At 34.1% G+C, this 21,458-nt stretch overlaps 1 protein-coding gene across 1 annotated transcript in view; it reads left to right on the forward strand.

The window, feature by feature from the left end:
• LOC149787886 (uncharacterized) overlaps positions 1–21,458 on the forward strand; it is a 227,682-nt gene that overhangs the window by 146,987 nt on the left and 59,237 nt on the right. The window contains exon 41 of the mRNA XM_089974127.1: positions 6,765–6,905. Coding sequence (XP_089830253.1) covers positions 6,765–6,905 — 141 coding nt within the window. The remainder of the gene's footprint in view (positions 1–6,764; positions 6,906–21,458) is intronic.

The following is a 21,458-nucleotide window of genomic DNA, read 5'->3' on the forward strand; positions in this document are numbered from 1 at the left end:
CTGCATGGCTTTATTATAATTGAAATCAATCAATTATAGGAAAAATGACTAAACAAACTTGGCCCATTTCCCTATATAATCAGCCATTATGTTATCTGAACTGCAGCAGCATTAGGCTGTGATAGCTGTCAGTCTCCAGACCAGCTGCAGGAAAGGCCAGATATACAGAACAGTGGGTCACTATGGCAGCACTAGTTGTTACCCAGCTATGTGGATTGCTGTGAACCTTGGTCATCATCAGAAAATATGCAGACTGACCAGTCATTCCTCTTGTTTGATATAGGAGTGATGTGAAGAAAGATGGAGAGTTATTACATGCATTATTAGAATCACCAGAGCCCTTGAAAAGTAGCCATGGTTACTAGGTAGAAAAAAAACTAGCGGGATGAAATCCCTGACTCCCTGCTTTTAATGACATCTCAAAAGGGTTCAATTTCTTTGTAATTTCAGAAATTTATGAAAAGCCCAAATTCTGTTTATATGATCAGGTTGCATGTTAATGCATGAAAATAATGCCAAATGTTAATGCATGAAAATAATGCCAAATGGAGGAGAGTTGTCAAAATTGCTTCAGTGAATAGAGAGACTAGCAAATGGTGCCGCAGGATTTTTTTCTTGCAAAGTGCATGCAAGGTTTTTTCTTTTTCCAAACTTATTATAATGGAATGTAGAGGCTTTAGCTAACTGTTTGCATTTAAACTTTCCATAAGAGTCTTTTTCTTGCCCTGCATTCATATCTTTTATCCAAGAACCAGTTTTGTGATTTCCAGCCACCCACTTTAGGGCTGTATTCTGTCAATATTTCCAGTCTAAACCATTCTCCTTTTCCATCTACTTTCCAATAAACAGTTTGAATGTCCCATTCCTTGCTGGCTTCGGATTTGCACTATATACAGTAAAGCTTTGCTTATCTGGATCTTGCTCTTCCATAATTGTATTGGTTAAATTGCTGTTAGAATTGTTTGAGTGGCACAAAGTGCTATTTGACAGAAACATATTGTTTGCATAGAGGTCCACAATCGCTTCTGGTTTTCTTTTTCTTGTTTCTGTTGATTAAATTTGTTTGAGTTAGCTTGAACTATTTTTTTTCTTGCAAAGATAATTAGATCATAGTGGGAGGCCTTTTTGAGGGTACATAGCTGAATTTGGAAATGCCTTATCACTGAAAATAAATAGAAATTAGCAAGACTGGGAAGAGTTAACCAGAAATGAATTAAAATAACCAGTAATGAATTAATTACAACTGAAAATGAATTGAACATATAAGGGAAGGAAGAAAAAAAATTCCTAATCATTTTTCATGTACATTGGCTCCTTATCTTGGTCCCTCAGGACTCAGAATATAAAAACTAACCCTTCCTTTCAGGTTCTGTCTCTTTACTAAGGTAAAACACCTGAGGACCAGTGGGGTCAGTGGCTTCTCTAAAGGAAAGGAATGACCAAGGCAGAGAGTGAGGTGCATATCCCCTCCACAAACAAGCAGGGCAGAAAGTGGGCATACCCACTCATGAGGGAGGAGGAATGTCATTTCCAAACTCAGAGGAAGGAGAGATAGAGATGTACCCCCTCCCAACGAGGGAGGAACAGTGGTCTCTTGAGCCTTCCTGGTAGTGGAGAGCTCCAATCACACTGGTTTGTTTCTGAGGAGGAGTCCTCCTCCAAGTTACCTGACCAGTCATTGAGTCGTCATAGTTCATTGTTCATCAACCACCAGTCATGAGAACCCAGTTGGTATTTGGGTTAGGACCCATGTACACATCTCTCTTTGCAGGCAACAGTAATCCCTGTTGGAGATTGAATGTCTGCATACATACACCTGATCTTGGAAGGGGGTCGGATCAGCATCCTCTCTTTTCCTCAAATCCTTCTGAAGCCCTGTGGGTCATCCCTTTAAGGGAAGTGATTTATCCTTCCATTTCATTTCTTTCATAGATTTAAGGGCCCAGGATTAAGGCAGGGTTGATGTTGCCCATGGAAGGTAGGCACTCTATCCCCAAGCAGCCCATGAAAGATGAGAGATGTCTGATCTAGCACAGTCTGCAACTAGGGACAGTCTCCCCCACATAGGAATTTTGGGATGGGGATGGGGATGGGGATTCCCTTACCCCCAGGCTTCTGTTTCACAAAAGAGATGGGTCTCCCTCACAGATAAACATAGGGTCACAGAGTCTTGCATCCTCTCAGCTAGAGCAGGATGAAGACATCCTGTCAGACCCAGTGAACTTGCATGACTCTGAGCAGGGTGAGGTTGCACCCACAATTCTTATGGTTCCCTGCTTCATTCCACCTGTCGACTCCAGCAGAGGAGAAGGATCAGTTCTGGTTCTTGAACAAAGTGGAAAGCAAGGTTTACCCCCAGTATTTATGACCCAAGTCCTTAGGCTTGAAAGACACAAAAGTTCTCTGTATCTTGGAGAGACTCTCTGAGGATTCCTCTGGACCAGACCTATTATTGCTCCCCCACATGACCAGAGTCAGTTTTCCATAAAGTTTTACTAAGTTGCAAGAGCTGGCTATACAGTATAAGGTGTGGTCATTCCACCCATGTTGAAATCTTTGGCCTGCCAGTTAGTTACAGGGTTCACACTCCTACCATTAGACTTCCTACCCTGGATGATTGGGCATCACAGGTGTGCATTTCTTCAGGGGCCTGGCCTGGTCTGCCTTCCAGTTAAGACACTTGTGACTTTAGAGCTAAAGTCTAGGTCACTGGTGACTATGGTCTCCTATGCCAACCTTTTTTCAGCAGTTTCTATTAGCCTTTTCAAATATATCCAGTATTCTCTTGAAAAATAAGCAAATGTTCTGTATATTTTATGCCCAAAAATGTTAGATAGCTAAACTGTATAATAGATTGAAGTAGCAGATTCCTTTTTCAGCAGTTTACTATTGTTCTTCTGATTTAATTTGTTTACATTGTAACATAATTCTCATTCCTATTACAACTGTATGTGTGGGTGTCATTGGGATTTTTAACTTAGCTTTAACAATTTTTCAGTCATATCACTACCATGTCTGCAGTATGGCAGTTTATAGTGATGTCTAGCACTCGGGCATCATGCCACAGACAAGTAGCATGATGTCCCACCCCATCACATTATCCTGACACTTGACTTTATCCTGACACTTTGCCAACTAGTCCTAACACTAACCTCTTAATGCTGAGCATTTAGTGAGGCAGCTTTTAGTATAATTTTATAAGTCTTTGGTATGACTTGGCCAGGGTTCAAACCCATGACCTTCCACTTCTGAGGCAGATGCTCTAACCACCAGGCCATCAAAATGGTCCAATACACCTGTATTTGAGTGCTTCAGCACACTATGACATTATAAATGGCAAGTCTTTGTTTTCTGTATACAGCAATAAGCTGGCTGATTTTGATCATATCTTGACATTTTAACAAAGCAATTTATCATTAACATGCTAGGAATGAGTAAAGAAAAAATACTTTAAACATTATCTCCAAAATATTTTAAAACCACATGTAGAAAGCAGGCACAGTTTTATTGTTTTCTTTTTCTACTTTATCTCTCTTTACTACCTCTTGGGGTAATTTTTCATCAAACATTTTTAGGAATACAAATTCCAAATGTAATATACCTTTAATTTCACTGCCATAAACAACAGCAAAGATTGAAATCATCCTAATACCAATAAAATTCTTACAAACTTGATATCAGTGTATGAAATATAAAAATAGCTGATCAAAGTAACCATCAATTGGAAAGACATGAAGCAAAGGTATATCGAAACCAGATTTTTTTGTAAACAAGCTAATAATTACCTGGTTTTATTTGACAATGATGAAGACAATTTTATTATTTTAGAGTTACATAAATCACTATTCATGTTTTATCAGAATCAATTATAACACCGTTTACATGCAAATTAATGTAAACTTCAACACATCAAAGTATACTCTGCAATTTATGATAGCAGGCTGGAGTCTACCTCATTTTTTTGTCCTAGATACATTGAAATATCAAGCTTGTAATTAAGATTTCTCACAACAAACTGGTAATGTTCCCTTGATATTGGTTGATGTTTTATTGACTACCCCAATACTGGCACACTCTTATGAGCTGAGACTTTAGAATGGGATGTTGTGACCCAGTTATTTGTAAATTGCTCTCATGCTTATAATAATACCAGTACATTAAAGCCTTGTTTATACCAACTTCAGAATGAACTGTGTAGACCCAGATCTGGGGGAACATTGTACTATAGCTGATCCGAATCAGTTTGTGATCACAATTGGCCGAGTGGTCTAAGGCACTTGCCTTTGCAGGTCACCTCTGTTTTTTGGGTTTGAGTCTCAGCTTGGCTGGTGTGGGTATGTGAGAAACCTTGCCACTAACTTCCTGTGGGTTGGTTGTTCAACCTGAGGTTTTCAGATTGTTCCTCCACCAATTATACTCTCTGCCATGTATAGCATAACCTATGCTGAATAATGGTTTGAAATCCACAAAACCAAATAAATCGAACAAGGTTCCAAATTATAATGTGATATTATTTCATGCTTGGTTTGATTTTTCACAACAAATGCTATCTTTTGATGTATGTAGGGTTGATGGTACATCATCATAATGGAATTTTTTTTGTTGATATTTAGCTTCTTGTTAGGGGAAAATAACTAAACTGACATGATAAATCATTGCTCATTGACATGGTATCTTTTATCCATTTATTTGTCACAAGTTATCTAGCTGATTCAGTATAATATTGATTTTAAATAATGCACATGTTGATATTTGCTTTCCACAACTGCCTTAATGAATGCATTGAACTTTCTTCGCAATTCGTAAATGATAGTTAGACTTAGGTTAACATTGGACATGTAATGAAGTAAAATTTTCAATTACATTTGTTGAAGAAAGACATTCTGATATAATTTTTGTTTTAAAAAAGATATGAAATTTAGAATTTTAAATTTCAGAATGAAGTAAATAATGGAATCATCTGTGAGGTGAAAATTTAGAGTGTCAAATGCCTTCCTGACAATAAACAGTAACACATATTGTAACTGCAGTGTGGTAGAGTAAATAGTAACTGACATAAAAAATTGACAAACTTCTGAAAGGATAATTAGAATTCATACTATCAGTAATGAATAGTTTCATAAAGAAAAGAAATGAATGACCTAAAATACTGCAAATTAATTTTTTTCAATTGTGGATGTCAATATTTAGGGTTTTACAAAATTTGGCATTTTCATTGATGCCACATGTACTCATTTATAAGTTGAGTTCAACTGCAAACAACAATGAACTTCTCTGCCATAGCATACTACACCTACAACTACAGACGACCAGTCTTTGATCTGTCATGACATAATGGGGGCTCCTAGTGGCCGAGTGGTCTAAAGCGCTCTCCGTTATGGATCACTGCCATCTCACCTCTGTCTGCGTGGGTTCGAGTCTCGGATTCAGCTAATGTGTGTATGTGAGAAAGCTTGCCAGTAGCTTCTCGTGGGTCGGTAGTTCTTTCAGGGGTTTTCCCGGATTCTTCCTCCATCATTAATACTGGCCGACATGTATAGCCTATCATGTGCTGAAAAATGGTGTTACAACAACAACAACAACAACATGACATAATACTGGCAGACCAGGGTCTATGTTACTTGTTCTACTGATTACTCCTAACAAACTGCACAGACCCAGATCTGCTGGTGCATTATGCGATGGCAGATCTGGTCTGTGCAGTTTGCAGATGGACTTTTAAGCGAGTACAGACAGTTCTTAAAGCCCTGTTATTGTTACAGATGGATAAATTGTTGGAAGCTTATTAACATTTATTGTAGCTATGTTACAAATCCAAATCACATCACATCACATTTAATGTAGCTACGTTAAAAATCCAAATCACATCACATCACATTTATTGTATGTAGCAACCACAAAGTTGGTACCATATGAAAATTGGTATGCCACACAAAATCAAAGTACCATGATATTTTGAACATAATAGTCAGTTTCACTGAAATTAATGAATATTAAAACCATTATTTCCCTATCGCTATGGCATGTCAAATTACTTTTATTCTATTATTTTATTACAAGAGATATGAATTCTTTTTTTGTGTTATTAGGCATACTCGAAATGAATTTGAATTGTGATAACCAGGTCCAATTTCACCAGAGTAGATAAATATAGACTAAAGCCATCTGATTGGTCAATTATAATCAATAAGATTGCTAGAGTCTAAACTTAAATCAAGTTTGTGAAGTTCAGGTCTGACTCATTTTATCAGCATAATGTCTTTAAGTTAAGTACGTTTTTAAGACATTTGATTGGTCAAATTCAAATTCAGCTTAAATTTCAGCCAATTAATTTGTTAAATCTAGAATTAAAGTTTAAGTTCAAACTTAATTTGCTGGCAAAATCCAGGCCTATTTAGATCAAAATTAGATTTGAAACTTTTCTTTTCATTTTTTATTATATTCATAATTTGAAGTTAAACATGCCAGGTTTTATCCCAATTTTATGCATGTAAGTTTACAAACTGAACATTTTATTAAAAAAAACCCCAAAAAACAACAAAACACTACATCAAATTCATTATGAATTTAGCTTGATGTTGTAATTAAAGATTGTTTAACTTCCTCAAAATTAATAACATATTTTCATGGAATGGATACAGGTTACAGCAGGTAAAGTGTATCACTCGTATGTACTGTCTATATCAGTTAGTGTCATAACATGTACATGTATTATAGTTATTGTATGTCATACATTACCAAAACTCCAAACAAATTTGTTTCAGATCTGTTTTTGGGAGACAAGTATGCTGGTTGCCGACCAGGACCAATACTGAATGTCCACTACACTGGTCTTGTTCAGCCGCCATCTCAAGTCTGGTGTGAGAAAATTACTGGACATTCAGCTCTCATTGTCTGGAGCAAAGGTATGAATTTTTGTATGTCTTGCTTTGTGCATAAATAAGGCATCTTGTGAATATTTTTTGATCTGACAAAATGAAGGGCCCTGGAAATTGCATATATTTTCCAATAATATGGAATTCGCCCCAAAGTATGATTACTTCTAGTAGTTATTGTTTACAGGAGATAGGTTCTCTAAAATTGATTATTAGGTCAATTACAGAAATCAAATTTTTGCCTTATTTGATACTGCCTTTAATATTCTTCCTCATGTATCAGATACAGTTTTTATTTTGAAACTGATAATGAAAGTCCAGCATCAAGATATGGTAGTTCTGTAGTACCATCCATCCATTTGTCTATCCATCTATTCAGTTTTTCACACAATTTGCAACTACTATAGCTCTGCAGCCTTTACATATATAACTGGGTGCCATTTGTCTTGTGTGGAAGTGACATAGAATGCTTGTTTGGATATTACGTAGAATGCTTGTATGTATAACATATAATAAGGTAATGCATACATGAGAAGAGGAGCAGATGTCACTGAAATACATTTCTGAAATATACAGACGCAGTTGCTTACAGCTACACTATTATGGCAGTAACATATCTAAGTTTGGACAAGAAATATAGGTATAGAAATGAATGTTACATAATAAAATTATGTATACACCATAATATCAAGTTTCATTTTATTTATAAACTGTGTTGTACTTGGTATAATTCTACAAATAAATGAAACACAGGTTTTACTTTTGGCTTCAAATTGGCTAGTCTATACCAGTTTTGGTGCTAATGACCCTGTATGCATGTCATTAATTTAAGACTTTATTTTATGGTAATTACAGCTGATCTGCCCTTTGATAGGGACACATCATATGCAGAAGGTAGGATTGAGAGTGCATGTTATGTTCATTTTGCAGTCTTGATATGATGAAAGGTTGGAAGTGTTAATGTGTGATATTTTTTAAACAGCTGAAGATGTGTGTTTTTTTTGTTTTGTTCTAATACCTGCACTAACATTACAGTTATAGTGTTATGATTATTTGGTCATAACATAAGTGACAGAAGGAAGCAAAACAAACAATTTTAGTAACATTGACAAATAATTTATTTGTCAAAGTCACAATGTGAAAATTTAAGAGGTACTGAAAATATTGTGAATAATCCTAAATGTTCTATCAGATGTCCAGATGTTTAGAATGTTCCAAATAAATTCCAATATTGAATGTGCTGTTGTACCACTGGTCTTGAATGTCCTAATGTACCAATAGTTTAATGTGTCACAATGATATAATCCAGAATGTCTTCAGATGAGTCAACAATTTTCCCAAATTGACATTTTAGTCCAAAACACCCTGTAAGCACTTTGTTAAATTCCAATGAATACTTTAAATAAATAATTCCTCTCAAATCTTATCTGAACACATCAGTAAATGATTCCACAGACTAAACTTAAAACAGGAATGAATAGTTGTTTATCTCATCTATATACTAATTTCACTAATTCATGACAGCAAGGTCAGGCTTTGAACTTAACTTCAAGTAAATTCAAGTAAACATCTTTTAAATAAAAGGACAGAAGTCAGGAAGACACAACTCTCAGCCAGACAATAGGTAGGCTGAAACTCTATCCTCAGAATTTATATATAACAGTAGGAAAAATTGTTTTATGTCGGCTATTTGATACAATACACATTATTAAAATCAGTCTTTTATACTTTTTCAAAGTTTAACAAATCTTTTATTCTTCCATTTTTCCCATCATTCATAAGTGGAGATTGGAGTGATGCTGTGGACAGATGTTGAGAAATATATGGGATTTTTCATTTTTATCTCCATCTATTGGCATGGAGCCATGGTGGCTCATTGGTTAGTAAGCCAGACTTGTGACTCAAAAACCCAGTAGGTTTGAATCATACCATCAGATCAGTCTGTATTGGCTACTTTTTATGTTCCTGGAAAGGCAGTTTATTCCACTTCTACCTACTTGTGTTGCTGTGGCAACCCAAATCAATGAATCTATATAAAAACTGGTATTATTAAACTGACAAAAAGACATTCTTTTGAATGAATTTCAGGATAATGCCATGTTTGATAAGAATTTTACATTATGTGAAGAACTTACATTCTACTAAACTTGCTTTTTATAGGCGCTTACAAATTTAATTCAACTGCGAACAAAATAAACCATGATTTACCATTGCATAATGCACTGACAGATTGGGGTAAATTTTGTTTTCTATGCTGATTAACTGCATAAACCCCGATCAGTTGGCACATTATGCAGTAACAGGTCATGGTCTGTACAATTTGCATTTGGACTGTTTATAATGGAGTATATATGTGGTTTTGTGAGAGTAAATATGCATTATTAAACTTCTTTCATGAATTGAGTTTAAATATGCCATCAAAAAACATTTTTCCATTTTGTCATTTGCATACTTAAGTTATTTTTCCTGATGCACTTTTAACTTTTAAACACCCTGATTAGTAACTGCTTTGTCAGTGCATAGTTTGTGCTAAATCTGGTGGAATTGTACTGTATCCTTTCGAGTATAACTAAACACAATTGGAAGATTTTGAAAAATATAATTTATTGTAGAGGAACAATTTTTATTGTTGCAAAGTTAAATTTTGTACCATTACATCAAGGCTATTCTTTACTGCTGGCATTCCCATGCATTGACATATTTAGTAAGTTGGTGAGTATAGTATGTTTTACTAAGATTATATGTAGAACACATATCTACAGCATCCAATACCACAGGTTTGTAGAAGTTGTGACTATTTACCATGCTGTGTTACTTGGTTTTGAATTAATGTATGGAAAGCTTAAAGTGAATTACAAGGTCATGCTTTGAGATTTGCTGAGTGTGTGTGTGTGTGTGTGTGTGTGTGTGTGTGTGTGTGCATGTGTGTGTGCATGTGCATGTGTGTGCATGCACATGTGTGTGCATGCATGCATGCATGCTTGCGCACACTGCCAGGAATCAAGAACTATCATAATTAAATCAATATAGTGAAAGGTATTACAGGTATTAGTGGAAATCTGCAGCAAGTTTGATTTGAAAGAAATGTCAGAAAGTTTATACAGCAAGTATGATTTGAAAGAAATATCAGAGTGGGTATACAGCAAGTTTGATTTGAAAGAAATATCAGAGCGGGTATACAGCAAGTTTGATTTGAAAGAAATGTCAGAGCGGGTATGCAACAAGTTTAATTCGAAATATCAGAGCGGGTATACAGCAAGTTTAATTCGAAATAAATATCAGAGAGGGTCTACAGCAAGTTTAATTTGAAAGAAATATCAGAGAGGGTAATTAAAGGAAATGGGAAATAGTAAGTGTACAGACAAACACATAAATATATATGGATATTTTTCAAACTGTGAATATGATCACTGATTCCTGCATTTGGTTATTAACATAAAGTATTTAATAACATAAAATAAATTGGCCACTAATTTAATTTTCTAAAAGGCTGGTTTCAGAAAATGGTATTTGCATGAGAAATTGTGTTTTGTAAATATATTAGTGTTCAGGATTGATTCTGGATATTAGTCTATACGTATTAGATAAATGTGGGCTTAATCCAAGACAAATACATAATGCATCTTTAAATACTTTACAAAAAGTTGTGTGAAGTGGAATCCCTCCATTGATATAACAGACACACTTCGTTTTCCAAGTGATTATGGAAAATGCATAGATATAGTGGACCCATTATTCTCAACTGATTTTGGGGAAAATAAGCTGTGTTTCAGTGATTAGGTTACTTGATATTATAGGTATAAATATTATCTACTTGATATTATAGGTATAAATATTATCTACTTGATATTATTGGTATAAATATTATCTACTTGATATTATTGGTATAAATATTATCTACTTGATATTATAGGTATAAATATTATCTACTTGATATTATAGGTATAAATATTATCTACTTGATATTATAAGTATAAATATTATCTACTTGATATTATAAGTATAAATATTATCTACTTGATATTATAGGTATAAATATTATCTACTTGATATTATAGGTATAAATATTATCTACTTGATATTATAGGTATAAATATTATCTACTTGATATTATAGGCATAAATATTATCTACTTGATATTATAGGTATAAATATTATCTACTTGATATTATAGGTATAAATATTATCTACTTGATATTATAGGTATAAATATTATCTACTTGATATTATAGGCATAAATATTATCTACTTGATATTATAGGTATAAATATTATCTACTTGATATTATAGGTATAAATATTTACTTGATATTATAGGTATAAATATTATCTACTTGATATTATAGGTATAAATATTATCTACTTGATATTATAGGCATAAATATTATCTACTTGATATTATAGGTATAAATATTATCTACTTGATATTACAGATATAAATATTATCTACTTGATATTATAGTTTTAAATATTTGAAATGCTATAGCCAATATAAAAAACAAATACCTGAAGAAGAAAAACTTTTATTAGATAAATTGTATTTGATTGTTGCCAACAAAATTAGTCAAGTTTGGTCATTAGCAAGATTTTGCAGTACATTATTGAGGTAATGTGTGTTCTCACCCTTTGACTGACTTACCATCGCATGTACATGTACTACCATTAAATCAGTACTTGTGAGGATTTTGATGAAACTTACTTTGCAACCATAATATCACTGTGTTGATTAGAACACTGATATCTGTCAGGCCTATTGCCATCATGTTCTCTATATACTCATGTAACCATAATATCATTGTGTTGATTAGAACACTGATATCTGTCAGGCCTATTGCCATCATGCTCTCTATATACTCATGTAACCATAATATCATTGTGTTGATTAGAACACTAATATCTGTCAGGCCTATTGCCATCATGCTCTCTATATACTCATGTAACCATGATATCACTGTGTTGATTAGAACACTGATATCTGTCAGGCCTATTGCCATCATGCTCTCTATATACTCATGTAACCATAATATCATTGTGTTGATTAGAACACTGATATCTGTCAGGCCTATTGCCATCATGCTCTCTATATACTCATGTAACCATAATATCACTGTGTTGATTAGAACACTGATATCTGTCAGGCCTATTGCCATCATGCTCTCTATATACTCATGTAACCATAATATCACTGTGTTGATTAGAACACTGATATCTGTCAGGCCTATTGCCATCATACTCTCTATATACTCATGTAACCATAATATCATTGTGTTGATTAGAACACTGATATCTGTCAGGCCTATTGCCATCATGTTCTCTATATACTCATGTAACCATAATATCATTGTGTTGATTAGAACCCTGATATCTGTCAGGCCTATTGCCATCATGTTCTCTATATACTCATGTAACCATAATATCATTGTGTTGATTAGAACCCTGATATATGTCAGGCCTATTGCCATCATGCTCTCTATATACTCATGTAACCATAATATCATTGTGTTGATTAGAACCCTGATATATGTCAGGCCTATTGCCATCATGCTCTCTATATACTAATGTAACCATAATATCATTGTGTTAATTAGAACACTGATATCTGTCAGGCCTGTTGCCATCATGCTCTCTATATACTCATGTAACCATAATATCATTGTGTTGATTAGAACACTGATATCTGTCAGGCCTATTGCCATCATGTTCTCTATATACTCATGTAACCATAATATCATTGTGTTGATTAGAACCCTGATATCTGTCAGGCCTATTGCCATCATGTTCTCTATATACTCATGTAACCATAATATCATTGTGTTGATTAGAACCCTGATATCTGTCAGGCCTATTGCCATCATGTTCTCTATATACTCATGTAACCATAATATCATTGTGTTGATTAGAACCCTGATATCTGTCAGGCCTATTGCCATCATGCTCTCTATATACTCATGTAACCATAATATCATTGTGTTGATTAGAACACTGATATATGTCAGGCCTATTGCCATCATGCTCTCTATATACTCATGTAACCATAATATCACTGTGTTGATTAGAACACTGATATCTGTCAGGCCTATTGCCATCATGCTCTCTATATACTCATGTAACCATAATATCATTGTGTTGATTAGAACACTGATATCTGTCAGGCCTGTTGCCATCATGTTCTCTATATACTCATGTAACCATAATATCATTGTGTTGATTAGAACACTGATATCTGTCAGGCCTATTGCCATCATGCTCTCTATATACTCATGTAACCATAATATCATTGTGTTGATTAGAACACTGATATCTGTCAGGCCTATTGCCATCATGCTCTCTATATACTCATGTAACCATAATATCATTGTGTTGATTAGAACACTGATATCTGTCAGGCATATTGCCATCATGCTCTCTATATACTCATGTAACCATAATATCATTGTGTTGATTAGAACACTGATATCTGTCAGGCATATTGCCATCATGTTCTCTATATACTCATGTAACCAACTGAAAACTGCACAGACCCAGATTTTCTATCACATATTGCACTGAAAAATCTGGGAATATGCAGTTCATTAGGAGTAATCAGTAAAATAAACATTGACCATGATCTGCTGGTGCATTATACAATGGCAGATTATGGTCTACTTTGCTTGCAGTTAGACTTGCGAGCATATACAGTATAGTTGGTGAATTGAATGATGCAGATTGCATAATCTTCTTTGATATTTCAGTCTCCATCAGAATATAGTGGCTGGTCTAAGAGACAAGGACACTATCTTAGTAGGTAGCAATTTATTGTTGATCAACACAGTTTCAAAAGCAATATGGCACTATAAGAGGATAAAACATATAGACAATGAGATTATTTAATAAGTTTCACAGTCAGGGCAAACACTCTCACTAGCCAATGAATGAGAGCTCTGCAAACAGAGAGATTTATTTCTGTTTAATTTACAACTGCCATCCTGCATAATTCATGGGTTTTATTCTAGTAATCAGACCAATAAGACTAGGATATGGTAACTCCTATGTTTACATTGTGTGATAAGGTTGCCCCATTATACAGTTTCCATTCCTTTCAAATTTTATAGCATGGAGGGATTGTGAATTTCATGTATGACTTAGTTAACCTTATAATCGTGGTAGATCATTGTTTCAACATAACATCCAAACATATGAATATAGAAAATTATATTTTTAATATTAGTACTAGATTATATATTTACATTAATACAAATTGCATAAGACATGTCAGATTGCATACTAGTTATTTGATAAAGCATGGAACATGGTCACATGACTAGTTATTTGGATTCCTCCATGGATGGCAAAGTAACATGGACCTGATTAAAGAAGAGAACTTCAAACTTCAATAAAGTTTTTTAAATTAATGGAAACCAATAATATTCACAATTCTCTGTGAATTGAAATATTACTCATACATTATCTTTAACTTTATGAGGACATTCGATGTTGCTAAGATATGAAATTCAGAGATTAATTTATCAATAACTGTCCATCACAGTTTCTGTTTCGTTTACCTTCCAATGCAGTAATGGTCTGATGTCATCCTAATTAATAATGTCAATTTTGGTAATGGTGTGATATCATCATAATTAATGTTATCCACTTTAGTAATGGTGTGATATTTTAATTAATGCCATCCACTACAGTAATGGTGTGATATCATCTTAATTAATGCCTTCCACTGTAGTAGTGGTGTGATATCATCCTAATTAATGCCTTCCACTGTAGTAATGGTGTGATATCATCCTGATTAATGCCATCCTCTACAGAAATAGTGTGATATCATCTTAATGCCATCCACTGCAGTAATGGTGTAATATTATCTTCACTAATGTCATCCACTGTAGTAATGGTGTGATATAATCCTAATTTGTGCCATCCACTACAGTGATTGTGTAATATCACCCTAATTAATGCCATCCACTTCAGTAATGGTGTAATATCTTGCTGTTAATAAATGATGACAGCTATTTACATAAATGAAGCAGTACGTTAACAGAGCATTTAACACATAATATCCTTATAGGAAGACGTGTGTATAGAGAATCATCCATTACAGTCATTGTAATTACTCCAAAAAGCACATTTTTTTCTAACCTACCATATATACTCACTTATGCATAGATTAAAACAGCAAACAACAGAGATCATGATCTGCCATAGAAGATCAGGGTCTATATTGTTGTTCTACTGATTACTCCTAACAAACTGCATAGACCAAGACCTGCTGGTGCATTATGCAATGGCAGATCTGGATGTGTGCAGTTTGCAGTTGGACTTGAGGCCAGAGTGGCCAAGTGATCTAAAGCATTCTCCGTTATGGATCACTGCCATCTCTCCTCTGCATGGGTTCAAGTCTAGGATTCGGCCAATGTGGGTATGTGAGAAAGCTTGCCAGTAGCTTCTCATGGGTTGTTGGTTCTTTCTGGGGTTTTCCCAGGTTCTTCCTCCACCATTAATACTGGCCACCATGCATATCCTATTGTGTGCTGAAAAATGGCCTTAAACCCCACAACAGCAGCAGTAGTTAGACTTAAAAGTGAGTATATACGGTACATTAGCATGGTGGGGTACAGTAGTTACTTCTTCCATTAACAGCATCTGTGTCATCGTCATCATCAGAAATGTAAAAGTTTTGTGTTAAAGTTTTTGAAAGTCACTGATATTCTGCATTTCTTGCTGCACAGAACTGAAACTTTGTTATAATATTACATGTGGTCTATATTTTAAAAACTCAACTGAGCCATCTTTTATTTATCTACACAATATTAACTCAGATGAGCCATAATTTATTTATCTACACAATAATAACTCAAATGAGCCATATTTTATTTATCTACACAATAATAACTCAAAAAGCCTTGTTTTTTATTTATCTACACAGTAATAACTCAAAAAGTCTTATTTGATATGTCTACACAATAAAAACTCTAATGAGCTGTATTTTTTTATCCGCACAATAAAAACTCAAACAAGCCTAATTTATTTATCAACACAATAACAAGTCCAAAAAGCCTTATTGTATTCATTCTACACAATAACAACTCAAATGAGCCTTATTGTATTTATCTACACAATAACAACTCAAAAAGCCTATTTTATTTATCTACAGAATACTTAAGTTAAACTCAAACTGCAATTTTTTTACGATAATATTTGCTTGGTTCTGGGTTTATTCTAGATTTTGGGATTTACTCTGATTTATACATGATTGCATCAAAGCTCAACCAACTATGCAAAAATCATTCTTTATATTTTCAAGCCCTCCTTTTACTTCTTCATTAAGATCCTCCTATATTCCGAAAATTGCCCTCTTTTTGTTGGATGGTGTGAACATTTCACTTAATTGACAGTTCTAGAATAGAACAAGAAGAAATGGTCATTTGGTTTTTAACTTAGATTTAAGTACTAAAAGTCAGTTATTATTTACAATAAATGTCATTTAAGAAAAATTGTAGGTATTAGAAATTGTATTCTGTTAGAAATTAAACTCTGGAAGCATGACCGAGAGACCTTGGAATTGTATGAAAATTATCCTCCCTTTTGGGGCTTATAGATATGTCATAGAGATGCATATAATGAGTTACAGCTATTTTGTGGAAATTAATTAAACTTGAACTTATTTACTCTTAAGTTAATTACATGTAATATGGCTGTAAAGGGGATGGTTCGTAAGGGATTACTTAGAACAGACTTTTTTATATAGGAAATAAATCTCTGAATATCTCAACATATGGTACGTTAGTGATCACTGATATTAGTCTCAATTTTGAGAGGTATAATTTATGTGTTTAATGTTCTGGATGGTTGAGACTGATTGGCTGATGGAAGTGGAATTTGGTGAGCAAGGGAATTAGGATTTAGCTTTGCAGTTGACCCATCTGCCTGCACTTACCTGACAGCCACACAAAAACTGAGTAATTACATGACATTGATTGCAATCATTTACATCATGGGCATTCAAAACCTGTTTGTGAATGATGAGAATTGTAATGCAGTATACATGTATGCATACACCACAGACACTTAAACAACTGACTGCAATTTACTTGAATTACATTTTACCTCTGAACAGCATCTAAAAGAACGTATGGGCTGAATTTATTAATTTCTTGAAATGTGAAGGTTAAAATCATTATCATAAGCACTATCATTAACACATTTTAACCAATATAAAAATGGATATGCTAATGAGGTAGGAGAAGATGAAAATCTTTCGCAGTAGGGTCAGTTGAAACGTATGTACATCTATTATTGGGATCACAATTTTAAGGGAGCTGTGGTGGCACAGTTGGTAAAGCATTGGACTCAAAATTGAAGGGATGCAGGTTTGATACCTGCTCAGACCAGCCAGAATTTGATATCCTTCAGAAAGCTACCTACCTCCCATTCCTTTTGCATGATAAAGCCAAAATCATGTTAATATGCCATTAAAACCAGCAAAATAAACAAACTGAACCCTCCAAGATCGATTCTTTAACTTTCTCATGCTTTGCTAATAATGCATAATAGTTCTGTCCATGAATCCACTCAGCAGTCATGACAATTCTGACATGGTGAACATCTTAACACTTTTGCCAGTTTTTATTTTTGTAGAGGCCTGGATGGTACAGTAAACTACATTTTTAAAATTTGAAATTGTAAAATTTATAGTTGTTTAAAGTGATACTTTTTATTTTCAGAAATTGTGTTATCAAAAATATATTGTCCTAAAACTTGCACTTTTCCCACATATCAGTTTTCTATGTCTCCAGTTACATCATGGGCATTCAAAACCTGTTTGTGAATCATGATGTGAGAATTGTAATGCAGTATACATTTAATACATATACATGCATTTTGAATAGGCAACCCATGTATAATTAAATCAGGTTTTTCTTTCTAATGAATTTGCCTTGACACTGGATAAATAGTCATTGAAAGGGAGAGGTTGAAATTGTGTGTGATCAAATAGAGTAGGATTTCTGTATTACATTACCCTTATTAAGGGACTGCTGTGACATATATGTTTTCAGTTAGATTCCAAATAAAGGCTTGAATATAGAGGTTTGCTTAAAAGATATTTTTGTATAATACAAAGGGATAATTATAAGTAATAGAATCAGAGTGAATTAATAAATGTATTTGATTCATTGCTTGTAATGTGTTGCTATGTATGGCCAGATGTAAACATGGTGCAGACCACAGAGGTGCAATTCATCTTGGATAAATTTGATTTTCAATGGAGTGACATGAAATGTTCCACATTATTGTATGATCTGTTGTCATGATTCTGTTGTTAATTTGGAGTTTGGTGTTGATATTTAAACAATACATAATCTAGAATATCAAGCCTTCTAGGGTTTGGTTAAATGGAAGTTCAAAGGGATTTAACAAGTACTTACAACTTCATACAGGTGTAGCTCACTTCACACCTCCTGATGCATGACTATCATTCCTTAAAACCAGTAAATTTTTTTGTCAAGACTGGATGTGTTTTATTAAACAAGTCAGACTTTAGGCTGACTACATAGCCATTGAATAGTATAGATACAAGTGCCATTTAACCTTGAAAGAAAATTATTATGGGTAATTCATGTGGATAAAAATTAAAAGTCATACCCACAGATAAAAACTGTAGTTTACTGGCTATGTAAGCATGTCAGTGTTACATTTTAACTGTGATTTGCTATGATAGTGAAATTCTTCATTCTGTGAATCAAAACATCCAAGCTTTAGAAGTACTGTAAACTCAGACACTTGTTTTACTGGGACAGATCGATGTTACTTTATCACAGTTTTATTTCACACCTAGCATGTGAGAATGTGGCAGTGCTATTGATTGTCTAAAGGTCTCAGTGTTTATCAGATTCCCCGAAACACTTGAGAACAGGTGACTTGCTGGCTAGATGTCATTGCTACAATACAAAGTGGGTTTACTAAGCACACAATTGGCTTGATGGAGAGTCTACTTGAAATGTTCTGAATTGGTATTTCTACAATAGCTGCATTCATTGAAGAGTCTGGATTGTGCATTCAGAATAACTGCCACAGTACCTACAGGACTAATTACTTGATTTGGAATAAATTTGTCTTCATTCATAGGGATTAAACTATAGTCTGTTTTCTGTGGGATTTTTTGTGTGTGAATAATTTAATTCCAGGCTAGGAAATTGTATGGCTTACAGTTGGATATATTGAGTTTTCACCTTGGGAAGCACATTTCGTGTTAATTGGGAGTAGTGATGTAATTCCATTGTGATTAATGGATATGAATTAGCTCTTTGGGAATTTTCTTATGCAACATTACAGGTAAGCTCAAGGGAATGAAATTGCAAAATGTGGAGTGATCATAAATATCAATGATAACACTTTACTTTTAATTCATCATGAGATTGTGTCGTTTTTCAGTTTTCAGGTTTCAGAAGTAAATTCATGTAGTCCAGATTGACATAAGAAGCAACACTTATTGTTGCTTACACATTGAATACTTTATTTACTGCAGAATGTCTAAATTTATTGTCTTTACATACAGAAAATTGGCAAAGCAATTGAAAAACAAAGTACATAATGAAAATATTACTAGTTAACACCTGTTCAAATTAAAGTCATGATATGTGGTATTTGTATTACTTATGACGTTGCTAGGTAAGCATTTAGATATTTTTTTCTCCTTTTGAACATTTGTATCATAAGATAGAAGATTAACAGTATAAAACCTCTCCTTGTTAAACCATTACAAATGCAATTCATTCTATTTTTATGTTTATATATCCAAGCAATTGTGTACTCACTGCTTGTTTGAATGTTGAATGTTGAATCAGCCTTCAGTTGGTGTTTGATTAGCAAATGGGGTGTAACAGGTCATGGTACTGATTGTTTAAACCTGTTTAATGCCGCATATACTACTTTTGAATATGCATCCAGCATTGAGGACCCAAATCTGTCAGTTACATAATGCACAGATGGATCTGAGTTGACATTCTGTTTCTAGTTGCACCTGTGACACCTAGAGAGTTCAGAAGGTTTATACCATCACATTACCATGAAAGATCCACATGGAGTGTAGCAATAAAAAATCTGGAGTTTCAAGAATGAGATTGTATTTAAATTATTCCATGTTTCTTTTTCTTCAGTAAAATTGTTTACTTCTTTTAATGTAACTTTTTAAGTATGGTCCTGATAAATCTTAAGAATTTAAATTCAGAGTGACAATCTGGTCCTTGTTGTTCTATTTTTAATTGTCTTTCTGTTAAACATAAATTTTGCTTCCCTTACAATCCACGGTAGCACACTGCATGGCCTAGGCTGTACGTCATGACACTTTCTGACTATAATATTAAACTCAGACTTTTAGTTGGAAAGTTATTTTCAAAATTTAACTCTTGTAGCAAATGCATAAAACTTCAGATTTTTGAACTGCAGTAAAGGAATGCAAAATTACCAGATATATATTACATTCAGCTTGATGCATAGTAAAAGTAATTTGCAGTAATGATTTCTTCTAACAGAAACTTTATTCAGAAGTTCTTTTACATACCAACTACAATTCCTGTGTATTATAGTTGCTATATTTACAACTTGATGAATGTATATTCATCAACATACATATTTAAAAAAAAACAAAGCTATTGATTTTGCGGTCAGCAGCTTCAAGGTCACTGTTCCTAAAAATAGACATTGCCTGTACATTTCCAGATGATAACTTACATTCTAGCTAAGTTGTTGTTGTTGTTGTTGTTGTTGTAGGGTTTAACGCCATTTTTCAGCGCACGATAGGCTATACATGGCGGCCAGTATTAATGGTGGAGGAAGAACCCGGGAAATCCCCGGAAAGAACCACCGACCCTCGAGAACATTCTAGCTAAGAGAATTCAGTGAAATTTAGTACACTGCTTTCCCATTGCCATGTTAAGAATTCAGTGAAATTTAATACACTGCTTTCCCACTGCCATGTTAAGAAGTCTGAAATTTTGTATACTGATTTCCCATTGTCATGTCAAGAATTCAGTGAAATTTAGTACACTGCTTTCCCATTGCCATGTTAAGAATTCAGTTGATTTGGGGGTCAGTGGCTCCAAGGCTAAGGTCACAGTTTCTAAATCTAGATTTTGTCTGTGCATTTCCTTCTGTATGATAACTTAAGTTCTAGTTGGCCAATGTGTCCGCGTAAGTGAGAAAGCTTGCCAGTAGCTTCCTGTGGGTTGGTAGTTTTTCCCGAGTTTTCCCAGGTTCTTCTTACACCAGATATACTGGCTTCTATGTATAGCCTATCATGTGCTGAAAAATGGCATTAAACCCATAATTTCAACAACTTAAGTTGTGCATAATGTATTTCGGTTTGGTACATTTTTTTCTCTTATAGCCCAAGAAAGAGTTCTAATGATGTTGGGCTTCATTAAGCATCAAGTTCAAGGTTTCATTTGTAGACAGTTTTTTAACACAATTCATTTGAATGAAGCTTCTTTATATGTGTTCCTCTCTGCATGAGAAAGACCTTTTTGGTTTGGGTTGTGTGGTTTGTTTTTTGTTTGTCATGGGGTTGGGTGTACTTTCAAGGCTATTGTTACTGTTAATT

Source organism: Sinohyriopsis cumingii, chromosome 11 (assembly GCF_028554795.1).
Source record: "Sinohyriopsis cumingii isolate HCF-2022 chromosome 11, ASM2855479v2, whole genome shotgun sequence".
Lineage (NCBI taxonomy): Eukaryota > Metazoa > Mollusca > Bivalvia > Unionida > Unionidae > Sinohyriopsis > Sinohyriopsis cumingii.